This window comes from Aspergillus heteromorphus, assembly GCF_003184545.1.
Source record: "Aspergillus heteromorphus CBS 117.55 chromosome Unknown BO70scaffold_23, whole genome shotgun sequence".
In the NCBI taxonomy this organism is placed as follows: Eukaryota; Fungi; Ascomycota; class Eurotiomycetes; order Eurotiales; family Aspergillaceae; genus Aspergillus; species Aspergillus heteromorphus.
The window spans coordinates 429,827-456,600 of NW_020290428.1; the positions used below are offsets into that span (position 1 = coordinate 429,827).

General features: G+C 53.5%; 13 protein-coding genes across 13 annotated transcripts; 7 read left to right on the forward strand and 6 right to left on the reverse strand.

Annotated features, from left to right (window-relative positions):
* Positions 1–354: 354 nt before the first annotated feature.
* BO70DRAFT_364387 (c-type cytochrome) lies at positions 355–1,570 on the reverse strand. The gene is made up of 2 exons (XM_025543796.1): positions 946–1,570; positions 355–868 (listed from the first exon to the last, which is right to left on the reverse strand). The coding sequence occupies exons 1-2, from the start codon at positions 1,108–1,110 to the stop codon at positions 662–664; spliced, it is 372 nt and encodes a 123-aa protein (XP_025397068.1). The 5' UTR covers positions 1,111–1,570; the 3' UTR covers positions 355–661.
* An 886-nt stretch (positions 1,571–2,456) lies between these two features.
* On the forward strand, positions 2,457–3,905 carry BO70DRAFT_364388 (uncharacterized protein). Its single transcript, XM_025543797.1, has 2 exons — positions 2,457–3,054; positions 3,202–3,905. The coding sequence occupies exons 1-2, from the start codon at positions 2,635–2,637 to the stop codon at positions 3,622–3,624; spliced, it is 843 nt and encodes a 280-aa protein (XP_025397069.1). The 5' UTR covers positions 2,457–2,634; the 3' UTR covers positions 3,625–3,905.
* On the reverse strand, positions 3,746–5,623 carry BO70DRAFT_389032 (exosome non-catalytic core subunit RRP42). Its single transcript, XM_025546045.1, has 2 exons — positions 4,780–5,623; positions 3,746–4,701 (listed from the first exon to the last, which is right to left on the reverse strand). Exons 1-2 carry the CDS (start codon positions 5,323–5,325, stop codon positions 4,096–4,098), a joined length of 1,152 nt encoding a protein of 383 aa, XP_025397070.1. The 5' UTR covers positions 5,326–5,623; the 3' UTR covers positions 3,746–4,095.
* Positions 5,624–6,429: 806 nt separating this feature from the next.
* BO70DRAFT_106488 (serine/threonine-protein kinase) lies at positions 6,430–9,266 on the reverse strand. The gene is made up of 3 exons (XM_025537839.1): positions 8,929–9,266; positions 8,128–8,871; positions 6,430–8,074 (listed from the first exon to the last, which is right to left on the reverse strand). The coding sequence occupies exons 1-3, from the start codon at positions 9,094–9,096 to the stop codon at positions 6,680–6,682; spliced, it is 2,307 nt and encodes a 768-aa protein (XP_025397071.1). The 5' UTR covers positions 9,097–9,266; the 3' UTR covers positions 6,430–6,679.
* Positions 9,267–14,383: 5,117 nt separating this feature from the next.
* BO70DRAFT_106503 (uncharacterized protein) lies at positions 14,384–15,276 on the forward strand. Its single transcript, XM_025537840.1, has one exon. It carries the CDS (start codon positions 14,618–14,620, stop codon positions 15,104–15,106), a length of 489 nt encoding a protein of 162 aa, XP_025397072.1. The 5' UTR covers positions 14,384–14,617; the 3' UTR covers positions 15,107–15,276.
* BO70DRAFT_106504 (uncharacterized protein) lies at positions 15,277–15,855 on the forward strand. The gene has a single exon (XM_025537841.1). The coding sequence runs from the start codon at positions 15,447–15,449 to the stop codon at positions 15,759–15,761; it is 315 nt and encodes a 104-aa protein (XP_025397073.1). The 5' UTR covers positions 15,277–15,446; the 3' UTR covers positions 15,762–15,855.
* Positions 15,856–17,718: 1,863 nt separating this feature from the next.
* BO70DRAFT_398744 (uncharacterized protein) lies at positions 17,719–18,926 on the forward strand (the record flags this gene model as incomplete). Its single annotated transcript, XM_025546810.1, has 6 exons — positions 17,719–17,792; positions 17,845–17,871; positions 17,920–18,154; positions 18,210–18,314; positions 18,372–18,752; positions 18,813–18,926. 6 exons carry the CDS (start codon positions 17,719–17,721, stop codon positions 18,924–18,926), a joined length of 936 nt encoding a protein of 311 aa, XP_025397074.1.
* A 409-nt stretch (positions 18,927–19,335) lies between these two features.
* BO70DRAFT_106825 (uncharacterized protein) lies at positions 19,336–19,791 on the forward strand. The gene has a single exon (XM_025537842.1). The coding sequence runs from the start codon at positions 19,369–19,371 to the stop codon at positions 19,678–19,680; it is 312 nt and encodes a 103-aa protein (XP_025397075.1). The 5' UTR covers positions 19,336–19,368; the 3' UTR covers positions 19,681–19,791.
* Positions 19,473–22,438, forward strand: BO70DRAFT_364394 (uncharacterized protein). Its single transcript, XM_025543798.1, has 3 exons — positions 19,473–20,693; positions 20,749–20,851; positions 20,901–22,438. Exons 1-3 carry the CDS (start codon positions 19,902–19,904, stop codon positions 21,989–21,991), a joined length of 1,986 nt encoding a protein of 661 aa, XP_025397076.1. The 5' UTR covers positions 19,473–19,901; the 3' UTR covers positions 21,992–22,438.
* On the forward strand, positions 22,089–22,444 carry BO70DRAFT_106827 (uncharacterized protein). The gene has a single exon (XM_025537843.1). The coding sequence runs from the start codon at positions 22,186–22,188 to the stop codon at positions 22,396–22,398; it is 213 nt and encodes a 70-aa protein (XP_025397077.1). The 5' UTR covers positions 22,089–22,185; the 3' UTR covers positions 22,399–22,444.
* A 112-nt stretch (positions 22,445–22,556) lies between these two features.
* On the reverse strand, positions 22,557–23,737 carry BO70DRAFT_381493 (OB-fold domain-containing protein; the record flags this gene model as incomplete). The annotated part of the gene is made up of 2 exons (XM_025545473.1): positions 23,329–23,737; positions 22,557–23,245 (listed from the first exon to the last, which is right to left on the reverse strand). The coding sequence occupies exons 1-2, from the start codon at positions 23,456–23,458 to the stop codon at positions 22,557–22,559; spliced, it is 819 nt and encodes a 272-aa protein (XP_025397078.1). The 5' UTR covers positions 23,459–23,737.
* A 7-nt stretch (positions 23,738–23,744) lies between these two features.
* Positions 23,745–24,575, reverse strand: BO70DRAFT_364395 (TspO/MBR family protein). Its single transcript, XM_025543799.1, has 2 exons — positions 24,466–24,575; positions 23,745–24,378 (listed from the first exon to the last, which is right to left on the reverse strand). Exons 1-2 carry the CDS (start codon positions 24,566–24,568, stop codon positions 23,921–23,923), a joined length of 561 nt encoding a protein of 186 aa, XP_025397079.1. The 5' UTR covers positions 24,569–24,575; the 3' UTR covers positions 23,745–23,920.
* Positions 24,532–25,135, reverse strand: BO70DRAFT_106901 (uncharacterized protein). The gene has a single exon (XM_025537844.1). The coding sequence runs from the start codon at positions 25,006–25,008 to the stop codon at positions 24,661–24,663; it is 348 nt and encodes a 115-aa protein (XP_025397080.1). The 5' UTR covers positions 25,009–25,135; the 3' UTR covers positions 24,532–24,660.
* Between the last annotated feature and the right edge of the window lie 1,639 nt (positions 25,136–26,774).

Consider the following 26,774-nt stretch of genomic DNA (forward strand, 5'->3'; position numbering starts at 1 on the left):
CAACCCCTCGGTCGGTCTGCGCAGTGAGTAAAGATTTCGGGACTAGACTAGCGTAAAGTGTTAGGTTGGGTGTTAGGCAGGAAGAAAGAAAGGCCAGGCACAAGTATGTCATCACGAGAGGAGATCTCTTCAATTCATTATGGTCGAAAGCAACCAATAGTAGTAGTAGTTAACCATGATACACACAGAGCTGGAAGAAGCACGTTCATCGAGGTCACATAGGGAACGGTGGAAAAAGGAAACAAGAAGGGAATCTGTAGACAACGGTCGCGAAGGAGACATGACTCTATGGCATCCGCATTCGTCCCACGCTCCAACACCAGAAAGTCTATCGCGGAGAAACAAGGGTAGTAATGTTACAGTCCCTGGCTGTCGGGTTGCCGAGTCGACGGCTGTTTCCAGCACTCGGAGTCGGACCGGCTTCCATACAGGCGGGTTCTAGGAGGTTCGTGTCGGGGAGGTGATTTAAGCGGTGCTCTCCTTGAGGTAGCTGTGGGAGAAGACGCGTTAGCTCGGTGTTTCTTCAAACGGTCCGCCGACGGGTGCCACTTACGTGATGAGGTCGTTGCGCTCCTTGGGCTTCTTGAGACCACCGAAGGCCATCTTGGTACCGGGGATGAACTTCTTGGGGTTCTCGAGGTAGGAGAACTGCGAATGCGCGTTAGCCACCGATGTCTTCCCTCGCGCGGTTGTAGGAACCGGAACATACCAGGGTGTTCTCGTCCCAGGTGACACCGGCCTGCTTGTTGGCGTCGGTGTAGGCGTAGCCTTCCTCGGAACCGGTCTTACGGCCGAAGAGACCGTGGAGCTTGGGGCCGACCTTGTGGGAACCGGCGGCGTCAACGGTGTGGCACTGAGCGCAACGAGTCTAGTGAATCTGTCAGCCAAATGTTCCTCAATCAAGGCCATCTGCAGCCAAGTGCGGCGCAGATCGACTGTACTCACCTGGAAGAGCTTAGCACCCTTGGCGGAATCACCTGGAGTGGCCAGAATGTTAGCGGTCTGTTTGGCCTTCGCGACGGCTTCACGCTGGGCCTTTTCCGCCGCCTCCAGCTCGGCCTCGCGCATGTCGATGGTGGTGAGGAAACAGAAGGTGTCCCAGCTAGTCATGATAACGAGTGTGATGCTTGTGACGCTGGAACTGGGAGATGTGTGGGAGATGGTCTCTCAAGGAAGGGTGGATTGAGAAAGCGAGAGAGCGAGAGAGGCAGAGCGAAAGCCAGAGTGAAAGTGAAAGCGCAAAGTCACCAGTGTCGCCAGGGGACAACAGCGAGCGACTAAGCAGCCATGGTAGGATTCCGCCAGCGGCAGCCATCATGCAGTGAAATCTCTCACAGCATTGAGTGAATGCTTTGTTTGAGAGACCCAGTGAATGGCAGACGGGCGCCCCGGGGGCACAAGGAGCAAAGAAAAACAACAGGGAATGATCAGGGTCGGCTTACCGGGAGCGAAGCTAGCGTCCTTGCCCATTTTGAATGTGTGTGTGGGGTTTTAAGAGGGGATTAAAAGGAGTTAAGGGGAATATACAAGAGAATTGGAAGAGCGGAGGAGATTCTGGGGAAGATTGAAGCAATGGAGGAGAGGATTCGGACGAGGGAAGAAAAACTTGCGATCAATTTGTACAAGAGCGACCAGCCTTTGCCCCCAACGCCTCCCGTGATCCGGGAACCGGCCAATCACAGCCCAGATGATTCAGCGCAACGGGCGCTTCCGGGACACGATGCCGGTGTCTTTTTTGAGCCATTTCCTTTCATCATTATCCGTGTTCCAGTCGTCCGGGCCATCGGAAATCGTCAATTGATCGAGTGCGGTCCCTGTCAATCGATCGAGGCTCGTTACTTAGGACTACTGCACCACTACTGACTCCCTGTATGGAGTACTCCGTACCCAAATGCGAGACTGAGGCTGCAATCCATTCCCGTCGCGAACCGGCGCTGACGTAGTCCGTCGTCCGTCGGCATGATCTCATCCTACGCGCATACCAGCCGCCTGTTCCATTTTCCATTTCCAATCCTCGCCGTCGCGATGGGTCCGGCCACGCTGGACGGAGTCGCAAAGTGCGGTACGGAGAAAGCGCGGGTTTGAGACGGAGCTGGACCACCGCAATGGCTGTTTAGGTGCTTGGATGAGGCGGCGTTTGAAATCCCTGGATCGTCATTTGTCCTCCGAGTTTGGCCGACTCGTTATGGGGGCTGCTTGTTGTTCCGCTCCGCCCGCATGGGCCGATGTCGCCTGAGGCCACTAGTGACGGGTGCCTTATCCACCGTACTAAGCAGCATCCCATTGTATAACTAACTATAACTACCAGTAGAAGCATTGCTTGACAGCATCCATGCTCCAAGTACTTGCCTAGCTGCATGTGTAGCCTCGTACCTTAGTCCAAGAAAACAATAGCCATCCCACCCAATCCAAGACAATAATTACTATACCTAACACCAGAACCCAACACCCACATCCATACCCCCAGCGCAAACCCATCATACACCCAATCACGTGACCCTATCCGCATCAACACCGCCAACAGAAAAAACCACCATCTCCGCACCGCACCGCAACACCACGCCTTACGCTCACCCTCACCCTCCTCCACCCGTCATCGGCCTCTCGCAACCCACAACAATGCCCCCAGTGGCAATGACAATCCCCCGATTCCTCCTCCCGCGGGGCGCTCCCTCCGCACTGACCCTGCGCGCCCTGACCCTCCGCACGACGACCACAACAACCAGCACAACAGCAAGATGCGCCTCCACCTCCAACAACAGCAACAAACACAACAGCAGCAGTAGCAGCAACAGCAACGCCGGTAACAACCCACGCGTCCTCGCCAAACCCGACAAATTCCGGCCCCCCTCGCACCCGGCCCGACGAGTCGTGCAACCCCGCAATGGCAAAGCAACGGGCGGAGGAGGACCGATCAACTACCCAGGCCCGAAACTCAGCGAACAAGAGATCGAAGAGCAGAAGACCAAACAATACCCCAACATGTTCCCGCCGGAGGGCACGGTCATGTTCAAGTTCTTGACCCATAGGTGGATACATATCTGGATTGCGATGGTAAGGCCAACAAACCCCAACCCCAACCCCAACCTCCTCTTCGTACCTATCAATTCGGGAACGCATCAACGGACAAATGAATGAATGAATGAATGAATGAATGAAGGAACATCCATGCTAATTTCTATCTCTGTGATTAATGTACAGAGCGTCCTCATCTCCCTCGCAACATTCACATTCACCGTGAACTTCAAACGCAACAGTCCATTCGCGCACCTCCTCCCGCCGTGGTCGGCGCTACTGGGCCATCCGTTCTCGACGATCTCGCAGGCGGTGTCTGTGTTCCGGATGCACGTGGAGCATACGTCCATGCAGACGCGCGAGAACCGCCGGCGACGGGTAGACGATGCGGAGAAGAGACGGCAGTACCGCGTGGCGCATGGGTTGGAGGAGCCGGATGAGAAGCGCGATGGGAAGATCGTTGATAGTGGTGATGATGCCGTGGTGGTGGATGAGCAGTCGCCGGTGGCGGTGGAGGAGCAGGGTGCCGCTGGGGGTAGCGGGAAGAATGTGTATGTGGATTGGGAGGGGAATAAGAGGCCCGCGAAGAGGTGGTTGGGGATTTGGTGATTTGGTGATTTGTTTATTTAGTGGTTTGTGTTGAGGGAGAGAGGGGATGGTTGTGTATGCTACTGCGGGGTGGTGGGGGAGACGGAGACTGTATACTAGCCTTGGCCTTTGTTGTTGTTTTGGTGGGCACTATGTTTCTTCTCTCCCCATGTATTATCTGCCTATGTACAAGTTTTGGTTCTAGTCAATTGTTCTATCATGGCGATGAGTCGTCGTCATCTCCACTCAGCTCAGCTCCAGCCTGCGTGTTTCGCTGCGGTTGAAATGCCGAGCTTTCTTTTCGAGGTCTGTGTCTTTCAACAAACACATGGGATGGATGGTTCGTGCTCGAACACTTGTGGGCTTGTTGGCCGGGACAGCACGGTCGACCATCACGACATCCAGCACTCAATCGATCCGGGGACAGGTCGTACATAAAGCCCGAGACATCGTGCATTGATTGGGACCCGTCAAACAGCCCCGCGAACCGCTTCAGCCGACCTCCACGCCCTCCAGACCCTCGAGAACCTCCTCGCCGACACCGCCCTTCTCCAGGACCAATTTGAGCATCTTGGCAATCGTGCGCCGCTTGACACCTCCGCGTTGAGGCTTCCAGACACCAGGGATTTCCTCCCCGGTGGACGGGTTTGTTTCGAGCGCCTCCTCAGCGGCCGCTGTAGAGCCCAGTGTCGCGACGTTCTCCGAGTTCGGTACACCCGGCTGCGTCAGACGGGACGGGGGGTCGATCGTGCGGATGGACAGCAGCTTCAGACCATCCGAGTCGCTATCGCGAGTGACAGAGACCGCCAGGATGGTGTCCGCGACGGTGATTTCCTCCCTGTTGGGGTCGAAGACAACGTTCTCGCCCACCGCAATGACAAGCAGTGTCACCGGGGGACGGACCTGTTGCGTGGAAGACAGGTGCGACTTCAGGTTGCGGGGGTATAGGTACTCGGCGGCATTCCAGTCATCGTCGAAGAAAGGATCTTCCTCGCCCTGCGATTTAAGCTTGGGGAGCTTGGTCGACAGGAGCGCCAGATGTGTCGTGAGGGAGAGCAAAGGAAGAGGGTACGACAGAGGCTGGGAGAGGAGCAGCACCTGTAGAGAAAGCATTAGTAACAGTATTCCAACTGCGAATCAAAAAAAAAAGACAAACGAAGAAAGAAAGAAACTCACATCAATGTACAATCTCCAATGCCACCGCTTATTGATAACCAATCTCCCCTTAAGCCCACCCGCCATATCATCACTCCCACCCTGTCCACCGGAGACAGATTCGACGAGCGGCTCGCGCATCATTTCCGAGAGGAAGACGGGCAGAGCATCGTCATCGCGAAACCCGGGGATCTCGATGGACATCTGCACCCACGAGCCATGTCCAGCACTGGGGGACTGTTGCCTCTCGCTGCCGTCGGTGTCTGCAAAGTCCTCCGAGCCGTGCTGTGACAGATTGAGGGCCTCGGCCGCAACAACGGTCTTTTCCACCTCGGCCTTGACTCCGACGATCGCCTGTGTGCCGTCTGCGAACCCGACGCGCGCACTGCCGTTGGTGCCCGGAAGGATGTCCGTCTCGGCGGTCAAGGGGCGGAATTGCGTGGCTGAGCGGCCATCTGGGCGAATCGGGCCGTCGGGGAGAGACAGTGAGGTGTAGAGGTAGGCAAGTTCTGCGGGAGAGATGAGGGGGGTTTGGGAGGCGGACGATGCCTGGCGCTGGGCTGCCATTGTGGGCAAAGAAGGCCTCGTCTGACGAGGAGGCTAAGAGAGGGGAGGGAGGGAGCGGATAACAGAGTGATGGAAAAGAATGAGGGGTATTGTCGTGGCCGACGGCTTGACTGGTGATCAATCACGTAGCCGTATACAGCAGCAAAGCGACGGTCAATTTCAGTCCTGGTGGACGGGCTGTCTTGGAGTCGAAACAGCTCGGACAGCAAGTCTTCGGTTTCTTCGGTTTCAAGGCTTCTGCCGGATCAATGAAGCATCCCAGCAGGCAGTTCAGACGCCCACGTGCATGCGATCAAAGCCAACCGCCTCGATGGAAACCTTTTGACGTAGTGCTCGAGCCCTGCGCCGCCGGAAAATCTGCCGGCGGACGGGGAAACAGTTGTTCCGCGTCGGCAATACTTGGAGTAACAGTGACAGTGACAGTGACAGTGACACTTAATAATTTAATAATTGAAGGGGAAAATATCAGATTCTTTCAGATACAGTGCTGTATTGCCTGTTCTATTAATGAGTATATATAAACAGACGGTCGCCCGTCAGGAATAAGTCCTATATTACAATAGTGTTGAAAGCCCAGAACCAGCCACCAGTGCTCCTTCCCAGCAAATTTTGAAATTGTACAGTGGGTGAATGGAAGTTCTTTTGTTCGTTGAAAGGTGTTGTCACACTTTCAATCCGCGCGATGTAGAGGGGAAAGGAATGAGGGGGGGAGGGAAATGCGAAGGAATGGGGAGTGATGATAAATGCCCGGGAAAATATACATAGGGTTGAATGGAGTTTGACAAAAGGAAATGTGTGGTCAACCGAGGGAATTAGGACATGCATGCTCAGGGGGGGGAGGGTAAAGATGTACATAAGGAATGGTAGCAAACATTGCGACTCGCGCGAGTGGTATCAGGAGAAAAGATGAGCAATGTGCAGGTGAAGTGATATCAGGATATCAAGGAACGAAGGACACGAGCAAACGGTATACCGAAAACAAGGTGCGAGGCCAGCTATATCTCTAAAAGGGCCTTTGGGGTATGAAAACACTCAGACAAATGAAAGGAAACCCGGGCTGAAACCATGGCCTATACAAACATGGGTAGAAGTAAATGCGCAGGATGGAGGAACAAAGACGAAAGGGAGAAGGGGAAAATGAGAAGAAAAACCACCAGACCTCCACAGATATAAAACAGAGTTGACACCAGATCCCGTACGCCTTGCTCGGTTAAATCCGCCGATTCCGCGCATGACCACCGCATTTTTTCTCTTTTGACTAGATATGAACAAGATCGAAAAGTATGGGAGAAAAGAAAAGAATGCCCGCGTCAAATCCCGCGTGGGACTTGCTAACGGTAAGTCGCTGATCCGGTCAGGAACTTGGCGGGGCTGGGGGCGCCCAGTCTCCATCCTCGTAGGGAGGAGTAGGCCATTGGCGACTGGAGTTCGCGTCGGTCTTCTCCTCAGGTAAGGGCAGTCGTCTGCAGGGGGTTGTCTCCGAGTGGCCGAAAGACACACCATCACACTTGGCTGATGGCGAGGGAGTAGGATAAGGGCTCGGCAAAGGGCGAGAATTGTCGTTTCCCTGGCCCGGGCGGCTGTAGGTAGACGAACCATCAGATGATGTTTCGGTCTGCGCTAGACGCCGGGAGGCCTTGCTCGCGGAATGCAGGACCTCATCGAGAAGCTCATCCTCTTCCTCGGGGGTCTCGTAGCGGTGGATCGGGTTGTTAGACATGTGCATTGCGCGCCTGGTCCTGCTGGAGATAGGGCCTCCGGTGCCACTGGTTGATGCAGGGTTGTCAGTCATGCTGCGAATCGATCCCTGGGGCATGGACTGGCGCTTGGTGCCATCAACGGGCGAAGTAATCTGGACCGGAACGTTGCCCAGGGCGGACGAGTCGAGCGAGCACTTCACCGTTTGGAGGGCCTTGTCCAATTCGGACAGATCGTTCTGCTTGCCCTCGTTGACGGTCACGGAGTCCAGAGCGAGGGAAGACCGGTTAGACCACGGCATACAGCCAGCGTTGGCCTCGACATCATCGGTCGCCGCGCTGGCCTGGTTACGGCCGGATAATCTGCGGGCGCGTTTGCGAAGGTGAGAGAAGAAGCTCTCCTTTGGGGTCATTGCGATGTTGACACTTCCTCCGCCGTTCAGCGCCCTTTCCGCTTCTTGCCGGTGGATATCAGCGTAGTGATTTCCATGGGAATTAACAGATAGCTGCCTGCCAATCTTCTTGCTCGCCTTGCCACTGTCAGAGTGTGCGAGCGATGAGTTAGCCTGCGCTGTGACTGCATTTGACAGGGGGGAGACTGGTCGGATCGAGGGCAGGATAGGCATCGGGGCTCCGCTCGCCCAGGTGGCACGCTTAGTAGCTGCGGGCTTGGTCTTGGCCACGTGGATCTCCGAGTTGTACGACACAGCTTGCTTAGAAGAGTGGTCGCTTTCCACAGGCGGGGCGGGACTCTCCGACCGACCGATCAATGACCTCCTGAACCACGAAGATTTGCCAAAAGTTGGCGAGTCATTTGCCTCCCGACTGGGGGTTTTGAAGCTCTTGTCCGATTGCTTCCGACCCAGGAGACGAGCGGTTGACGACTTGGGTCTCAAAGGGTCAATTGCATCGGCAAAGTATTCGTGGTTGAGAGCCTGCGTGGACGTCGGTCTGTTCTTGGGATCCCACATCAAACACCATGTAACAAACTGGCTGAGAGCCGCAGGCCACTGAGGGGCCTGAAGGATGCTATCCATGGAATGGGGGGCCATCTGTATCGATTGTTAGTGTCCATTGTACGTGAAAGCTGCAGAATAGATCATACCTTCGGGAAAGTGAATCCCAACTTCTGAGCCAAACGAGAGCCTTCTCTCCACTCCCCACCACCGATCTTGGAGCCCGACTTGCTGTACCAGTTGCCAGGGCTTCCCATGATCTCACAGACACGCCAGACCTGGTCGACCTCGTTACCACCAGGGAAGAGCGGCTTGAGAGTCGCGATTTCCACGGCCATGGCACCGACAGCCCACATGTCAACGGGTGCCGAGTATTCTCCCGCACGCAGAAGAACCTCGGGTGCGCGGTACCATCTCGTGGAGACGTAGGTGGTGTAGGGGAGCTTGGAGTGGGTCTCTCTCGCAAGGCCGAAGTCGGCGATTTTGACGGTATATGTGGGAGGGGTCGAAGGAGGAGTAACGAGGTTGGAGTACCGGCTGAAGGCTGAGTCGTTGGGAGCGGAGGTAGAGACGAGGATGTTTTCGGGCTTAATATCACGGTGGAAGAAATGGTGAGCGTGGATGTGGTCGAGGCCCGACAAGATCTGGAACAGAATGCTCTTGACGTGCTTGCCATCGAGGGGCTTGTGGTCCCGGGCCTTCATTAATTGGTAGAGATTGCCATCCATGTATTCCATGCATATATGCAGCTTGCGGGAGAGAGGGTCGAGGAAGATATCGAGGGCGGGAACGAGGTGGGGATGGGGCGGTAGGGTCCGGAGGAAGATGACTTCCCGCAGCTCCAAGCACGGGGTCAAGGAGTCGAACGTCTTCTTCATCGTCTTGATGGCGACCTAGGTAAGGGGTTAGTAACCGAGCCAGCGAGCATCAGTGGGCTTGTGTCAACATACCATGGTCCCCCTCCGGGCAACGTTGGAACCAGCTGTCCGAACACGTGCGACAGCCACGCTACCAAAGCTGCCATCGCCGACCTCCTTGAGAACTTCAAACCGGTCCTCAAGAGTGGCGACTGACGTCGGAGCCGCGGTCCGGGATGTGTGATCGTAGCTGACGGTCATGGTGTCTCTCCGGTCGTTCTCTGCCAGCAGAAAATCTAAGAGGGATTTCGCGGCCCGAATAGGTCTGGATCGACGGAGGTCAGGAATGGGGTTCGAAGGAGTAGACGGATCTCCCAGTGATTGTCGGAAGAGTCGAATTGGATCAGGTGCTCATCATTCGCAGTCAGACAAGGATATCGTACCCGCGGGGGAGGTTGTTCTTTTTTCCCATCGATGGAGGGACAGGGACAGGGCGGGGGTGGAGGAGAGCGAGAGTCGATGATGAAGATGAGGGTGTGAGAGGGTGTGAGAGTGAGAGTGGAGGATGAGGGTGAGAATGGGGGCGAGGGTGAAGGGTGAGGATGAGGATGAGGATGAGGATGAGGATGAGGATGAGGGTGCAGGGTGCAGGGTGCAGGGTGGTGCGATATAGTTTAGATGCAGATGAAGTTCGGGTTCGGGACGAAATTGGGTCCAGGGAAGAGGGGGAAAGGGGTAGTCATGTAGTTCTCAGAGACGAAGCGAAGGTGGAGGAGAGGAAGATCTGGAAACCAGATGGAAGGCCCAGAGGATTGGACGTGATCACTGTAGTGATAGGAGCGGATCCGTCTGGGTGGGACACTGGACACAGCTAAACGAAAGGATGATCGGACTGGAGGCCGGCTTGGGGAGGGGGGAGGAAATGGGAATAGCAAGCCCCTGACGCGGTGACAGCTTGAGCTGCTAGAGAGAGGAGGATGAGAGAGCACTTGGGTCCGGGCCGTGGGGACTGAAGAGGCGGTCGACGACAAAGCGGGTTTGGTCCAAAGCGATGGTGCAGATCACAGGAAATAATAATAATAATTTATTATTATACTCCGGGCCTCAGAGGGGAGAGGGGAGGGGGGGGGGGGGGATAATGATGCAGGTGGGTTTATTGAGGGGTTAAAAGGGTCGGAAGAGGAGGGACTGGTGCTGACATGGACCAAAGGGTGGAATTGTGCTTGTTTTTATTTTTTTTATAAATTGTTTTTGACCTTTGGTACTGACAGGCACCACACGCACGACGGGGGGAATGCGATGGTCATGCAGAAGTCCTGAGGCCCATTATTCGAGGCTGAGTGTTGTTTTTTTGGGGGGATAAAGAGGGGGGAAGAGAGACTGAGAGAGGGGGGAAGAGAAAGACTGAGGGAAGATCGGGAGACTGAGGGACTAGAGAGGGGGGAAGTGGGAGGGGGGCAGAAAAGAAGGCAACAATTGAGGTGCTAATATGGGTGACGGAGGGCGACGCGAGTGGTCCAGCGAGCGAGAGAGCAACACTGAGAGGACCTTACCTGACTGACTGACTGACTGACCTCAATACTCTAACAGTAAGTTAACTCCCACTAAACTAGGTACGGTACCTCGAGTCTGAGCCAGTCAACTAGCCTACTGGCGAGCTAATTCCCCCAGTGCCTAGCGATTAATCGCAAAACCCGAATAGAAATAATAAAATATAAAATCCTTAAAATCATAAAACATTCGGTTCATTCGCTCCAGTCGCCGTGCTTAGCCTGGCCACTAAGGCGCCTGCGTCAAGTCGGCCTCCGTAATCGTCCTCCACCATCAGGATGGACGGATGGATCCATCCCATACCGACTGAATCCGTATTATTATTATTACCAGCTACTAATAATAATAACCATGAATAATCAGGTTCAACGACCCAGACGGAACCCCGTTTGGCACGCCTTTCCTCCACCGTGCTAGTGCCCCGAGTCTGGGCAGGCTGGCCGAGAGAGGCATGGTCGAGGAACGGAGATCCACTCCGTCGCCTCCCACCCAGGGAAAATGAAAAGGAGGTTCGCTGGCTGAGGTGAGTTACCGTGCTTACACGGGCGGACCACGGCGCGCCTCGATTCGAAGACGGCAACAGGCGCCGCGGCGGTGGGAAATTGCCGAAAATGTTAAGATGAAAACATGAAAACATGAAAACATGGAAAACCAAACATTTTCCCTCCGGCATCAACAGCAAGCATACAAGTATGTAAGTCCTAGCTAGGTAGGTCAGCATCTAGTTTGGTATGTCCTCCGTAGACACTCTCCACGGAGTATCTAAGTCAAATGAAAAAAAGGATCCGTTGTTTCGCCGAACTTTTCTTGGTGGGAAAACTGTTTTTTTGTTTCCCCTTCTCCTGTTGCTTTGGGTTTTGGGTTTCCGGTGTTTACCGTTTGTTTGTTTTTAGAGTTTCCCAAGGCAGAAGAATGTGGTATATTACCGTATTTCTGTTACCTGGTACCTGTTCAAGTCCCTGATCTCTGCTGACTGCTTCCTTCCGAATGCATCGCTGTAGTCTGTTAAGCGACTGCTTACCTGCCTTTAAGTGCTGAGTTTTCAGACTTCGAAGTGCGCCTACCGCAAGTTAGGTTGGCAGTCAGCATTATTGGGGATCTTGACCAATCGCTTTTGTCTATATGGGCAGTCCTAAAGCAACACTAATACTCCGTCCCGACTACTACTAACCTGTACAGTCACCTAGGTGCGAGGTAGCCAGTCGTAACATATCAGAGATAGGTATATTACGGAGTACGATACACCTGGATCGGACTACTTACTTACACCCCGATTCCCTCCCTCATGATCATTCATATTTCCCATCAGTGGCACGACCTTTGTTATGACTTGAGAAGGAGGAGCGGAGGAGGGTTCATGCCAGGGGAAACAGCCATGCAACGCGCGACGCGTGTATGAAAGAATCTAACAGAGTTTCGCCCTAGGATGAGGTGTAGAGTTCGCCCTTCCGCATCCAGCCCGTTGACACCGGGGGGTTTGGGGGAGGGCACCCAGTCAAAGAGGTTGAAAGGAAGAATGAACGGCCTGGGACTGAGAGTGAGAGCCTAAGGTCCTTCCTCCGTCCTACCAGTCGACTCACCACGTCCACTACACACTCTCTGGGCTTTGGAAGGCCCAGCCTTAATGGGGCCCACATGGTCTCCGCCTCTAGTGATCGTTAGACGGGCGCTAGCAACGATGGCCAGGGGTTGGGCCGCGTCTCTTTCTCTCTCCGTGTCGCTGTGTCGCTGTGGCCTGTGGGCTGGGTGGGTGTGTGGGTGTGTGTTCTCTCTCTCTCTCTCTCTCTCTTCCTTCCTGGGCTGCAAGCTTCCCGAGTGATGCTGATGTTGCTCGGCTTACTCTTACTCTAACTCGACCATCCCACCCAGCCTCCCAGGATCTTGGATGGTCAGATTTTGGTAGCAATGGCGAGAGACCTCGACGATGTGACATGTGTCTGGACATTGTCCGCCTCGTCGGAATGAGATTATCGCGCGGATCTGGTATATCCGATCCTTTAACCTTTAGTAGGGGGAATTGCTAGTGGTTACATGTGATGTCCGCATTACCTCATCTACATCATCACGGGAGGGGTTTACTGCACACGGATCAAGATTGGAATTAAGATTCTTCCTTGCTGATATATGAGTGTCAATGGGCGGCAGCCGAGCCAGCCATAGTAGATATCTGCCGCCCGTTTTGGCAGTGACAGACCCGCGCCAGAATGGAGGTGAGTGAGGTGAGGTGAGGTGAGGTGAGGTGAGTCGGGTCCACGGGACGATGGAGTACAGTCCAGGCTTTGTGTGGGTGCCGTGGACTGGTTTACAGTTCATGCAAGTTGTTATCAGGGAGGATCTGTGGATAGTTCAGTTCATCCCATCATCTGCTGTCTTAAACCACAACGGCTCCGGCCAACAGTGGCTGGACATGTAAGTAGTCTATGTTCCCCGTACTTCCGTAGTCCAATGTGTTGCTTGGGTGGCTGACCGCCAACATGGCAACGCTTTACGCTACTAAGGTACTAACTCGATACCCACTCTCTCCCACTCACTGCAACGACTGACTGATTTTCACAAAATCGAGGCGGCCGACTGTGACCCAAGTCCGAAATGCTAGCCCGGTGTCGATACTCGATAGATAGATAGCGGATAGAGATGTGGCGTGCATACCTGCCCTGCCCCTCCCAGTGCATGCCATGCCAGCGGGCAAGTGGACTGGGCACAGGGCACACTCCCTTGATAATCTACCTACATGTGTGTCACTTATCGGTGGTTGAAACAGTAAGGATGCGTGAGTGAAATTGACTGCTTCATTGGGTCCGGAGATACCGGTAGGACTGGCGTCACTTGTTTCAGCGATTAGATTATTTGGCGCTTCAGCCGAGGAGGCGATATGGAACTGAAAAAAAAAAAATAATGGGGAAAAAATAGAAAGTCCGAAAAACAAATGTTTTTAGAAGGAACACCTAGAGTAGGATGGCCGAGAGGGGTAAGTAAAGACGTCGGATTGACCTACCGACTTCGTACTTGTGCTTGATTGACTGACTGACTGACTGACTGACTGATTCTTCAACAAGACAGGACGGAGGACGGAGTACTCCGTCGAGCATGATGGCTATGCACCTGCTACAATGACTCACTTCCAGTGGATATGATAGATAAATACGGAGATAGTGAGTACTTAGGTATTTGGCTCAATAAACAATCTAAACAAAGCATACTCCGTGGGAGTTCTCCGGGCGATGGATATCTGCGCTTCCCCATATACTGCGCCAGGGTGGATTAGGAAATCTACTGCATATGCATCACATCGAAGTTATCAAGGCGCACCTAAATCCAGAGGCTTGCATGAAAATCGCTCGGATCTTAATAAACAATCGAGGGGCTACCCCATAAGCAGGAGCAGAAGGCAAGGCTGAAAGTACGGGGTCATGGTGGCTGCTGCATACTGGCGGAGGCATTATTCATTACATTGATTGAGTTGAAGCTCTGCTCCAGTAGTCCTCAGTACGGAGGTACATAAGTATGGACTCTTCATACATCAAGCAAGGTTTATCCCTACATCTGCGAGATCAGATTAGTCTGTCCAGTAGGATTGTGATCCTGTCCAATGTACTCCGTCCGGTAGATGCCTAGGTACCTGCTCGACGGTGCTTTTGCTTGCTGTTGTTACCACAGCTACCGACATTTTCGATCTATTTGCGACAGGTTTGCCACCGATTGCGCCAATTCTTGAGTCTCTCGGTCTGGTATACCCCATAGATAGTCTACCAGATAGTGCCATTCTCCCAAACCTCTACCGAGCTCGCTCTTGCCATGTGGGGTGACCAGGGCCGATCTCATGATAAGATGCCACCACTAATCGCTTTCGAGGCAGTGAAGGAGCAGAGTAATCACCAGTATTAGGCTCCTGGAGTGCCATAGCTTAAATCAAGCGACACATCATCATGATGCTAGAGTGATGATCATCTCACATACCGTACCGACCAGTTGCGTACCTACCAACCTCCGACTTCCAGATCTGGAAATTGAGGGCTGTCCAGTGTCCACGCCTTACGGAGTGCTACTGACTAGATACCTGTCACGGTGGCGGGTGATGGGTCATGGACGGAGAAGCCATGTCTCGAAGATGGTCCTGCCTGGACCCAAGACCCCCAAGACGCGTATGATCCATGGACAGCGTCCAAGCCGTCGATTTCGGTGTGTTTTCCGGTTTTGATGACAGGCCATACATGATGCCAAAAAGGGGTCTATGGGCCGGTCACCGCTTGTGTCACTTGACCGCCATCATGCTTCGGTTGTACTCCATAGTTACTATGTCGAGAGTCGTCGCAAGACACAGTCACCGTCTTTTGGCCCTTCTGTTCCGTGCCGTTCTTCGTGTTTCTTCTTATTTCTCAGTTCTCAGTTGTTGGTCTTCTTCTTTCCCTTGCTGTCGTGGACGCGACAAGAAGAAAGACCAGGGCCAAAACAAACAGAGAGGTTGACGGGCAGTTGGTTGTCGGACCACCCCATGACTCGTAATCCTGCCGAAATGACATGTCCCCTTTCCCTTTCCCTTTCTTTCCCTTTTCCCACGGAGAAACAACTGCCTGCCCGGGGCTATCCAACGCCCTCTCTCTGTTTGTACTTTGTGCACTGTACACTGTACAGTAGTGCTTTCTTGGTCATCACCCTTTTATTTCCGTTATCTAATTCTTCCCCTTTCGCTTCACGCGTTTGTGCATCCGACCGGTGTTAGTCACAACTTCACAACAAAGGACCGAAAACCTTGTGAGACCGGGGGAGGCCAATAATGATGGCGTTTCTTGGAAAGTTTTCGGGCACCAGCGCAGAAGGGGGAACGGGTGCGCGACTGGGACCGGAGCACTAGACGACTGGAGCTGGGCCCCGACCGAACCAAATTGGGACGATCAGAAGTCGGAGCCAATTGCCCTAGTGGACCGCCGGCCGTCTGAGCTACCAGACCATCGTTATTGAGAAGCCCCAGCAGTGGAGTCCGTTTTCCTCCACCGGGAGGCCGCCAGTGGACCGCATACGGATATTCAGTGGACCTGCTGATTGCACCGGACGCCCGGGGAATGCGGACCCCCACTCGGCGTGAGGCCCGTCCCCGCTACCCGACAGACCCGGCGATGGGTCGGTCTGCCTCCCTGCCCAGTCGTGTCGCGCGCAGCCAGATGGTGAGGACCGGACGGGGCTCCCCCCCCAAACGAATCCGTAACCCAACAGCCGAATCATCTGCTCGACTTTCCTGCCATATCGCGCTAGCTGCTCCGGTCTGCCTACCCATACTCCATAAGGCTTCCCAAGGATTTCTTAGCCGTGCTAAGCCATGCTACTATGGAGGCAGCTATCGAAGCCGTCGGTTTCCAAGAGCATTCCAGAAGGATTGAGGGGATTCATGGGAAACGGAAGAGAGCGAGCAGGATCAGGAGACCGAGACAGACCGCTCCGGTCGGCTGTCTGTCTAGCGGAAGCAGCTTGTCGTATCGAACGGCATTCATCGTCGATTAAAGAGCCGTTGCAACGGGCAAACTACCGCAGTCTGGCAATCAAATCCAACCCATAATACTATGGAGTGATGAGGTGCTTGCTCATCGTCGACTATCTGAGTACGGACTACGGACCACCGTGGAGGATCAACAAAGCATTCCCTGCAGCAAAGACGGCTAGACATGCTTCTGGAACGCCACTAGAGCTCCAGATTAATAATTCCAGTGCTCTGGTCCTTGAGATCCGCGGGAGTGACCAAAAGTACCCGGATATGGGCTTAGGCAGGTACGGGAGAGATACCGGCTATGGAGTCCAGAGTAGATAGGGTGCGACTTGCTTGCATCGACAGTCCAGTTCGACACGGACATGCAGTCTCCGGTCTCCATCCTGATGATGATCCATATGACTCTGCTCCTGCGGACAGAGGAGCCACCGCACTGCCGCACAGTGGATGCTGTGTAGACCCCTCCTTTGGATCAAGTCGATTTTAAAAAAGAGGGATCCTTGGTGATTAGCCAATGGTAATGGATCATCGGACAGGTCTGGACGCAGAAACGAGACATGATTGCCGGGTTGACCGTCTGGCCTTGCAGTAGTCTGAGGGTGACTGCATCCCTCCCGCGAAGATGTATGCCAGATCTCCCCTCTTCGCCTTTTTTTTCTTATTTTTTTTTTCTCCGAAAAAGACGTAGATTATGATGTCCAGGAACCCATTCGAATGAGAAGGGGGGAGAGGGGGTTTGGCAAGACGGTACTAAAGTACTACCACTTACTGTATAGATGGCGCTCAACACCAAGGTGATTCTCCAGCTCGGCAAATCTAGGAGTTTGTAAAGGGGCGCAGCACACATAATTTCTTTGTCTGTCATTGCGGCTTGGTCTTTGCTTTTCTCTTCGCCACAGTACGAGTTACAGAGCATACCTTACGGCTTATTTCTTTTTCCTTTTTTTACTTTTTCTCGTGTTTTGGATCTGTTCATCTGATACTTCTCCTCCTACGTCATTGCGCCTGCTGTACTATAGGTATGTTCCTCATGGCGTTGTGTGCTTGCGGCTCGAACGAGGCCCGATTCCTCTCGAACGTGCGATTGTCGTGTCATGTCTCTCTGACATGACAAGCAAACTGGCCGGACTCTGAGTGTTCCGTGAGGTTGGTTTGAAGAAAACGGTTACCGTTGCAACTCGTGGCAAGGATAGGCACTACATCGGCATTGCTGCCTATTTGCCATGGACAATGGTTCAATGATAAGGGGCGGTGGCTGTCAGGAGCAAACGGCTGTGTTTCCATCCGGGATGGTTGTAGAACCCAAACATGGCGACTCAGAGGAGAGAACCAGCTAGAACGGCGGCGTTTGCAGCCCTCAGGACTTGTCTTTGGCAGTATGTGTACTTTGTATGTCGGTTGCCGCTCCACTGCTGGAAGCCCAGCGAAATCTGACTTCCTTCTAGAATCGGACTATCCAGTCAAGAGCGCGAGACCGGAATACCTTCACTCACTTCTACCTCTCCGCTGTTTTGCCTAGCCTTCACCGGTTGTCTTGGATCCTACCTGGTGACCGCTACTCGGTGACATCTTTACTACACTACTATCTGAAGGTGGTCTTGGGGATTCACTGCTCTAGACTCTCATATTCACTGAGACCAGTGTATCCTGGTCGGGGTGCCATGGTGACAGGAGGTAAACAGGCGAGGCGTTGACTGATACTTAAGAGTGAAGAAAGTCCTTCTCCTTCTCCTTCTTCCTTCACCATTCTTCCCTCGCCTGCGGAATCTCCCCTCGCTCATCTAGCAGCTTTCGTTCGCTCAGTTGACGCGTTCCCCTCTCCGCGATTCTTTCTGCATCAAGGCAGCGAGGCAATGTATTCAGGCAGGATAAACTCCGGCCCCCGCAGCGCTTACTCTGGAGGCTACAGCCAGTCTATCAAGAGACAGTCAGTCACTTACTTGATGCACTCTCGTCTGGGTTTACTGACATCACTCCAGGCTGGAGAATGTCACACTTCCGGATAAGTAAGTAGCTTTCCGATTCAGCTCTACAGGACGACTAATAGAGCCCAGGATCAAGTGCGGTACTTGCAAGAAGTTTCGAAGCAGGACCGGCTTTTCGAACCGTCAGTTGGACGCCTTACGCAACGCGATAGTGGTTCAGGGAGCTCGTGCCACTACCAGTGGAGTTGCAAGATGCCGGGACTGCACTGGCGGAAGTCTTTCGGAGATGAAGTGCTCCCTGTGTGACCAGATCAAGAGCATGGAGGACTTTGCTAAGAACCAGCGCCAGGAGCGTGACGATGCGGTAGGTTTGAACACCTACGTATGGATAGGAGTTCTAACGACTGGCTTCCGGCCAGAGATGCCTGAACTGTGTCCAGAAGCACGCTGAGGCGGATCCTCTCGGCGGCGAGGATTCGAAGCTCATTGCTAAAGGCGAAAAAGCTGCCAACTCTGCTACTGCTGTTTGTGCCACGATAAAATGTACAGAAATCGTGGTCTGAGTACTGACGCCTTTGAAGAGTCAGACAGGCTCCAATCCTCTGGATGAAGCCAACCTCCTCAACGCAGACGATGCCCCTTCTGTCTCCAGCCACGATGATGACGATGATGATGATGACGACGACGACGACCTACAGTCTATCGGGGGTGGTGTCTGGGTGGAGGGCGAACGTCAGGAAAACCAAGCCAGCAAGGGCAAACCGCGCACCTTTAACGCGTTTCACCCCGAGCATGGAACGGCTCGCCAACGAACCGTCCACGTGGAGGTCGCGGAGTCTGAGGACACAGGTTCGGTCCACAGTGGATGGGGAGCCTGGGGAGTGAAGAGCATACCCTCGCGCAAGAATACCAGCTTTGCCCTCAGTGTACCGAAGAAGGAGCCTCGATTCGCCAAAATCAAGGTAAGTTCTCGAGCGAAGTAGTGGTGGTAGTAGCCCGGGTAATAATGATAATTTTGCCAGGGCGCCCGCTACGAGAAGAACGAGGCCCCGAACATGAGCGTCCCTGAGCCCATCGGTCAGGCTCTTGATTGTGAGGAGGAGGATAATGTCAACGAGCTCGACGAGTATCTTTGAGAAACGGTCAAGTGCCGAGGACACCCCGTTGAGAGACTGGCTGGGGAGACTCTTTTCTGATCCAATTTGTTCCTTCTGGTCCTTTTTCTATTTCTGCGATGGCCGCAGTCTGCTGGTAATCATCGATTGATTGTACTAAGATAGTTGCTTGGAGAAGACGGGAGGCTATGATGCAACTACTGTATTAGCGATATCGTTTCTAACAATCTCTGGATCATGATCCTGCCGTCCCAAGGACATAGCCCGCTACCCGCACGGTCAACCGTGGATGCCACGATCTTGGTACGCTGGGATCGTCCGGTTCCCGGGACGAAAGTGAAGAATCTCTGGGTAGCTGAATATTAACGCATAGAGTATAGACGCGTGTTGGGGAATGAAGAAGTCCAAAGAGGTACGGCCAGCGTTTCCCCGCAGGCCGGGCGAATCAGCAACCCGGCCAGACATGACGTATGTTCCGGTCCGCGCGGGAGCTCAAATGGCAGCCATCCTTTCATCCTCGTTTCTTCTTCCTTCCTCTCCCCTGCAAAGGGACCACACCCGACGACCCACCGGAGCTGCCACACCTCTTTTTTTTGGAGGTTCTTGTTCTTGGTCTTGGTCCTTGGTTCTTGGCCTCACACTTTCTTCGCTGCTGTTGTTGTTGCGCAACAGAGTGCCAGGCCAGGCCAGTCGAGTCCGGCCAGTCCACCTCGCTACACGGACGGTTTCACCATCCGCTCTGCCAGCCCCTCCATCGCCCCTCGCCTCTGCCTGACCTTTGTTTCCACTCCTTTCTTCTCTTGAAGAACAATCGTGCTCTTCCCACTGGAATAACACTACCACGTCTCCATTTTTCCCAACCTCTATTTATAGCTTATCCTCTCGGCTCCCATCCCAATATTTTATCTATAGGCCCGGCATTGATCATCATTGCGCTCGTTCTAGAGCAGGGCAATCATTATTCATCCGGCCTCTTGCGCCTCTCCCGCGGTCCCGATGGCTTACAACAGCTTCTCCAACAGCCCCAGCACATACTCGCAGTTCAACCCCAATGAGAACCGCGCCTCGTCTTACACCCCTCCATACCCATCACAATATGGGTCCGACCAACTCAGTATGCCCCAGGCTTCAGCCCCGCCGCCATCGTCTTCCCCGGCTGGCTACTATCCACAGCCCTCGTACGAGGCAGCTCCGTGGCAGCAGCAGCAGCAGCAGCAGCCACCACCACCGCCGACAGGACGGATAAACGAGGCTGTCAACTCAGCCTTCCACCAGGCTGACTCTCCGGCCTACCTGTCTCCGGAGGTCGTTTCTCAGATAACTGCAACAGTTATACAGCAGCTGAAAGCTACTGGGCTGGACAACATACCAAGCGATCAACAGTTATCCCCACAGCCGCCGCCTACGCAATGGGCCCCTCAGGCTACAGCTCCCATGCACGGGGAATCGCTCTACTCCCCGATGAGGCCACAAGCGTCCCCTCCGCCGCCGCCAAAGATACCCCAGGACAACGTTGAGTACCAGCCGCCAGTGCCGCCCCCTGTGCATCCTAGCAGTCCCCATCTGTTTCCCGGACCATCTGTGGGCCATGCAGAGGAGAGACGAGGATCACCAGCAAGCCAGGCCAGCTGCCACAGCCAGAATATGGAGTCTCGACCAAAGCCACCGTCTAGGGAAGCCACGGTGACGGAAATGACTACACTGGAGAAGATATGGGGCAAACTTTTTGAGGATGGAAAGCCAACAGAGAGGCTTGGCCAGTTCCTGCGAGGAATCGCAGTTCATTTGGTAGGTGCAGCCTCGAGACCAGGAGCATTGGAGACTTGCTAATCATTTCTTTTAGATTGAGAACTATGCTCCAGGAAATACCCTGGTTGTGACCCCGGACAAGTTGCAAAAGTTTTACGAAGATACAAGCGTGTCGTCGGATCCCTATCCATGGAAAGGTCAGCAATAGATCTCATTCGTTAGAAACCTTGCTGACCGGTGACTTAGACATATTTGACGATCGTACATCTTCAATCTCAAGGCTATACCGAGAGGTGGAGGCGGAACATCATCTCGTGCAAAACAAGCTGGACGAGAGACCAGATATCCCAGGCCTGACGCCTCGCGGCTTCGAGCGATGGGCAACCTTGATGATCCAGGCTCATCCCGAGAAGGAGTATGAGCGCTTGCAGAAGGCAGTGTTGAACATGCCTATTAGCAACCCCGACAACAGGAAAGAAAGGTTTCCCAAGGAAATTCCTCGTCGATTGTTCCCCGACACACCCATTCTCTCTGTGAGAGAAGATGTCGATCAGTTCATAATCAAACATTGTGGGGTTGACCTGCCCCCAATCACCGAGGAGGACCTGAAACAGGTCGCTGCAAAGCGACACAAGCAGTCTGTGCACAAGGCCTCTGTGAGCTCGGTCGACTCAACTCGTTCAATGGGCGAGCGTGATCGCCAGCCTTACTATAGCGGGTCCTCGTCCGCCGTTGTCGATGACGACGACAAAGAGATACCGTCGCGCCCAATTGAACGCCAGAGGAAGCCATACTCGGCACAGGTTGGAGGCGGCAAGGTTTATGACGAGGCCGGGTCGTCCAGTCACCGACATGCGGCCTCCACGACGGGTTCTGCTCCTCACGACAGTCCGACCTTGTCTGCGTCACGAGTGCCGGAGACATACAGCCACGATCCCCACCACATCCGCACTGGCACCGGCGGATCCCAGCGTCCCACAACGACCTTTGGACGCTCGCGAAGTCCGGTGCGGGGGTTCAATACAGGCGGCGACTACCGACACTCCGAGAGCGACCTTCTCGGTCACGGCAGCAGCTCTCGATACCCCGGGCTGTCTGACGGAGACTATTATTCCTCCGCCGTTTCTCCAGGAGACATCATCGAAGACCGTCGCCGACATTATACCCTCGATCATAAGAGCGACGAACCAAGGCTGTACGATTCCTTCCACGACCGAGACAAGGAGCGCAAGCGCAGCAGCTGGGGTGGTGACGAGGATTACTACCGCGGAGCCATCGGTTCCGGCTCTGGCTCCGGCAGCACCGGACATGATTATAAGACGTATGGCTACCGGTGATTGATTGATTTATTATTCTTGGCCCCGGCACAGTCTTTTTTTGTTTGTTTGTTTGGTAGTGGTAGTATGATGCTTTCCACGATGGAAATGAGATATCCATGTACGAGTTATGACCTGACGATAGCGCTTCATTGTTATCTCACTTTTTGGCTTCTTGCTGCCGTTTTCTTTCTTTGTCTTGTGTCTGGTGTTCTATGACCCACCGCGCATATTATTTCCATGATGATGATATGATTACGTCCTCTGTTTTTCTGCGTGCAATGAACGAGTCTATGCGACTTGGGGATGAGCCTATAAGACTTGGGGGTTTGGGTTATGTTCTACGTACCTTATTTACCCTACTTTGTATCATTAATACAGTCGCAGCTATTGGCTTCTCTGGCTTCGGCTTTGGCTTTCGGGCATAGCACGTATATTAACCTGTCAATCGCTGCATGATAATAACAATACGTCGTATATACTCCCTCATCATCCCCTCCCCGTAGTCATACATATTCATACATACTCATACTCATACTCATAAACATACACCCCACACCCACCCACCCACTCCTCAAGATCTATATCATCCCCCCTCTACTTCCCTCTCCCTCTCCCTCTCCCTCTCCCTCTCCCTCTCCCAGTCACGCATAATCCTTCTCCAATCCCTCTCCTCCCTCTCCAACTTCCTCTTCTGCCGCCTCCTCAACCGCTCCTGCTCCTCCACCACCCTCTCCTCCTCCTCCTCGGCCTCGACCCGCAGCCTCTCCATCTCCCCCGCCCCCACCACCCACGGCACGCACAGCACATCCACCAGCGTCCGGCTCCGCTGATCCACGAACCGCATCTCCGCGTTCGTGTCCCGCACCGCGAACACCCGCTCCACGTTCAGTTGGTTTGTGGACCGGAAGGTGCTGATTGTCGCTTTGATTTGGGTCAGGGTGCCTGGGTGTAGGGCGGTTATGTCGAGGGGGAGGTGGGTTGTGCTGGAGATGTGGTTGTGGTTGGGATTGGGGTTGTGGGAGCTCGAGGGGTTGGGTGGTGAGGTGGCTTTCAACACCACTATCTCGATCGTGGCGCCGCTGCTATCGTCCATTGTGAGGATCGTTCGGCGCGCGAGTTCGGTGCGTGCGGTTATTAGCCCCAGGATAGAGATGTGTTGGATGGGGTGGTTTTTGTAGAAGTAGGTGGATTGGTCTGTTTGGGGGTGGGGTGTTAGTTTGCGGTTTGGGGGTGGGGGTCGGGGGTATGGGAATTGTGGTTGTGGGGAGTGGTCTGGGGAGTGGTTTCGGTGTTGTAGGGTGTGTAGGTGTGTGTATTGGAGTCAAGGGGGGAAGGGGGGGGGGGGGGGGGGTTACCATATCCCGCCCGCCTCTTCAATTTCAGCACGTCGATGGCCGCCATCTTCACCCAGGTGAAGTGGGTGGGGGATGCCTTGAAGCAGTATGCCGGGTAGAAGGTGAGGTCATTGTCGTCTGCTGTCGCCATGGGACCATTTTCATGGCGTGGTGAGTGGTGGGTGGCGGGTGCCAGTGGATTGGAAGGGGGAATTGCTGGTGGATGGGATTACTATTCTGAATGGCGGTTTGGTTGTTGGTGAGGGGAAAGTTGGGGTCGTGCTTATCGGTCACGTGGGTACGTGTGGTGATAAGGTGCTCTGTTGTGGGCTTGCATGGAGAAGAATAAATGATATTTCTTATGGCAGTAAGGTGTGAATAGAGATCATTTGTTTTGTATTTGGATATTTCAATTTGCTTTGGAAGAAATTGCACAAATTCACTTAGATAGCCACCAGCTGGGTGGATCAGATTCAGATATATACTTCGGTTGAAAGTAGCAGCAGTAATCATGTCCAGCAGAATCCCTGACCAGGAAATAAACTCCGAAAAAAAAGAAACACCTCCATAGGTATGACAGTGTGTGAGGGTCGACCTTCCACCAATCCAACAATCACTCCTCCTTCTTCCGACCCCCAATCGTCCATCCATTCAACACCCCCACCCCAGCATTCAGGTAAGTCGCAAAGCCCAACCACGCCGCATACGGCGCCATCAGCCAGAACGCCACGCGATCATGCTTCCACCACGAGTGCATCAGCACCGCAACATTCCCCCCCAGCAGCAAGATATCCGCCAGCGCCCAGCCCGGCTTGCGCAGCCCAAAGAACAGGGGCATCCACAGGTAGTTCAGCATCAGCTGCGAGGTATACAGCGCCTGCGAACTGGCCGCCCAATCCTGCAGGATGGTCGAAGACGCGTACGTATTAATCGACCCGGACACCGTGGCATGATGCGCCGCGAACCCCATCATGCCATAGAGGATGGTCCAGACGGGCGCGAACACCCAAGGGGGCGGGTACAAGGGCGGTTTCTTGAGCGTGCTGTAAACCTGCTTCGTCTTGGCTTGGCCTAGGTTGAGATAAGATGAGATGGGTTAGAAGGATTACTCTCGATCGGATCTGGATTCTCACGCGAAAAGGGGCCCGCAAAACTCACGGTTGGTCTGGATGCCGATCAGAGTTCCGGTGGTGATGGGCGTCACCACGGATAGGAGGGGGTTGGCGAAGATCGCCTGGGGGAGAACGATGGACCACGGCATTTTTTTTACCCTTTCGTTCTGCTGGATTGAGGGAATTGGCAGGAATAAGGAGGGGGTTCGTCCGTGGAATGGGGTTCAGTGGGCGTCGTTATTTATTGCAGGGGGATCGATCGATCGCGTGGTTCCGCAGTGGTCGACGTCATCGGCCATGCGATCAGGGAATGCCTGGTTGATACCCGGTATAAGCCGGTGTTGGCCGGGAAAGGCTTCAAGCGCGCAGGAAATGAGAATCCACTGCGTGAGACGCGGGTATGGATGATTGGGGAGAGGTGGTGTGGGTAGTTGAGGATGGCAGCTGCATGACTGATGATGATGCGGGGTGAGGCACTAAAACCCGGGGGGGGGGGGTTTTGGATTTCGGGGAACTGCAGCTCTTCTCCACCCCCCAACGAGATCGTCGCTGTCGCTGACGGACACCAGGCACCTGCGATGGCGATCATCTGGATTTCGATCTAGTCGCTCATGGCGAGACAGGGAAGATAATCCTGAGGTCGATTGGCTTCACCGACTGGTTGCTTTTTTTCGTGTCCTCCGCATATGGAGGTCGTCCCTCGGGGAATAGAGAAGATGGCGCCACTGCGACTTGCAAGCAATGCAAAGCTCATCAGTTTGAGCTGGATTGAGAGTCGACTGGGGGACAAGCACTCTGCTTTATCCTCCAAGCATTGCCACGCATACCTTCGTCTATATACATCTAATGGCCGGTGGTCGATTGCTTGTTTATTCCCACTCCTGTTGGTTGATCTTCTACTAACGTACTCTTCCTCTTGCAGGTAGTGTCAATTTGGCCTCGTGTACATACTTCCGACGGGCCAGTGGTCTGTGGCAATGCCGCGAGTTCATTGAGCCCACCGCTTCTGCCGCGCCAACCGCCCTTCTGATATGGAAACCACATCCTTGATTGTGGGCCTACTGCACCTCTATGTAGGTAGGGGTACCCGAAGGCCTTTGGATGTCAATAACAGGGAACAATCATTCGGAACACTACTGTCATTGTACACTAGCTCTCTCAGGATGGTAAACTGGGAGCTAAGGTCTGATAGAGCTGCTGCATAATGCAGCCATAAGGGACACATTATGCGGGATGCACGTTGGTACGAGATGAAAGAGACTAGCCCCTCTCATACTGAGAGGAACAAGGATCGATATTCTCCTTTCATGCATATACCCCGTGGCTAACTTCCTAGCATTCTCTTTACTGGGCTTCAGATATTGCTGCCAGGCCGACTTTCTTTCAGTCTGCTTTTTCTGCCTAGAAGTTGGTCTAAGTTGGAATAATCATGAAACATATAGCCAAGTACAAATGAATAAGTAAAACTGAAAATTAGAAATAATCAGTATGATAAAGAGCCAATACGCACTATCCAACAGCGTAACCCTGTTAACTTGCTGTAAGCTGGCAAACCCCTACAACTTCACGCCGCTTAATTCACGCCGCTCTTTACGGCATTTACCCCTCAATCCAGTCACGGAAGTGGAACGGGCTGGATTCACGATGTTGACGATAATTCACGAAACGGGTCTGGCCGGCGCTTAAATACGCCCTCCCCCTCCTTCCTCTCTTCTCTTCCTCTTTCCTCTCTCATCATCTCTTCTTAATGACATTAGGTGGGATATGATATTCTCACTTATATACACCATCGAGCCCTTCATGCTTATATTGAGCGATATAATATTGACCCATGTCTTGATTAACCTCTATACCTTATGCCTAGCTTCTGAGCCTGTCATACAATATATACACATTCCTGGACTTGAACCGCCTTCCTACAAATGCGATACTCCAGATAGAGTACCGAAGGTCTGCGACCAAGCACACCATGGACAGTTGTATCTGACACCATAGGGTATAGAAACAGTCCATTTTTCCCCGTATGCAAGACTCTTTCCTCTTCCTGACCCATGGCTGGCAGCAGGTTTCGCTATAGATACAGATTCACGACACTTTCTACTGCCACTCGACGCTGTTGCTCAGTCGAGCATGTATCTGTCTGGGCTATATCGTCAATTTATTCCAAGCTCAAGAGCTATATTTATCGTGCTCCGGAGCAGACATGTTCATTACAGTTGTACGAGTGACTCGAATGATTCTTCTTCCTCAATACGACACAGAAATGATCCGCAATAAAAAATATGCCACAAGACAGCAATAGGAATACGATCTACGGAGTAGAACACGGTCAAAGAGCGAGACCGAATTCTTGCC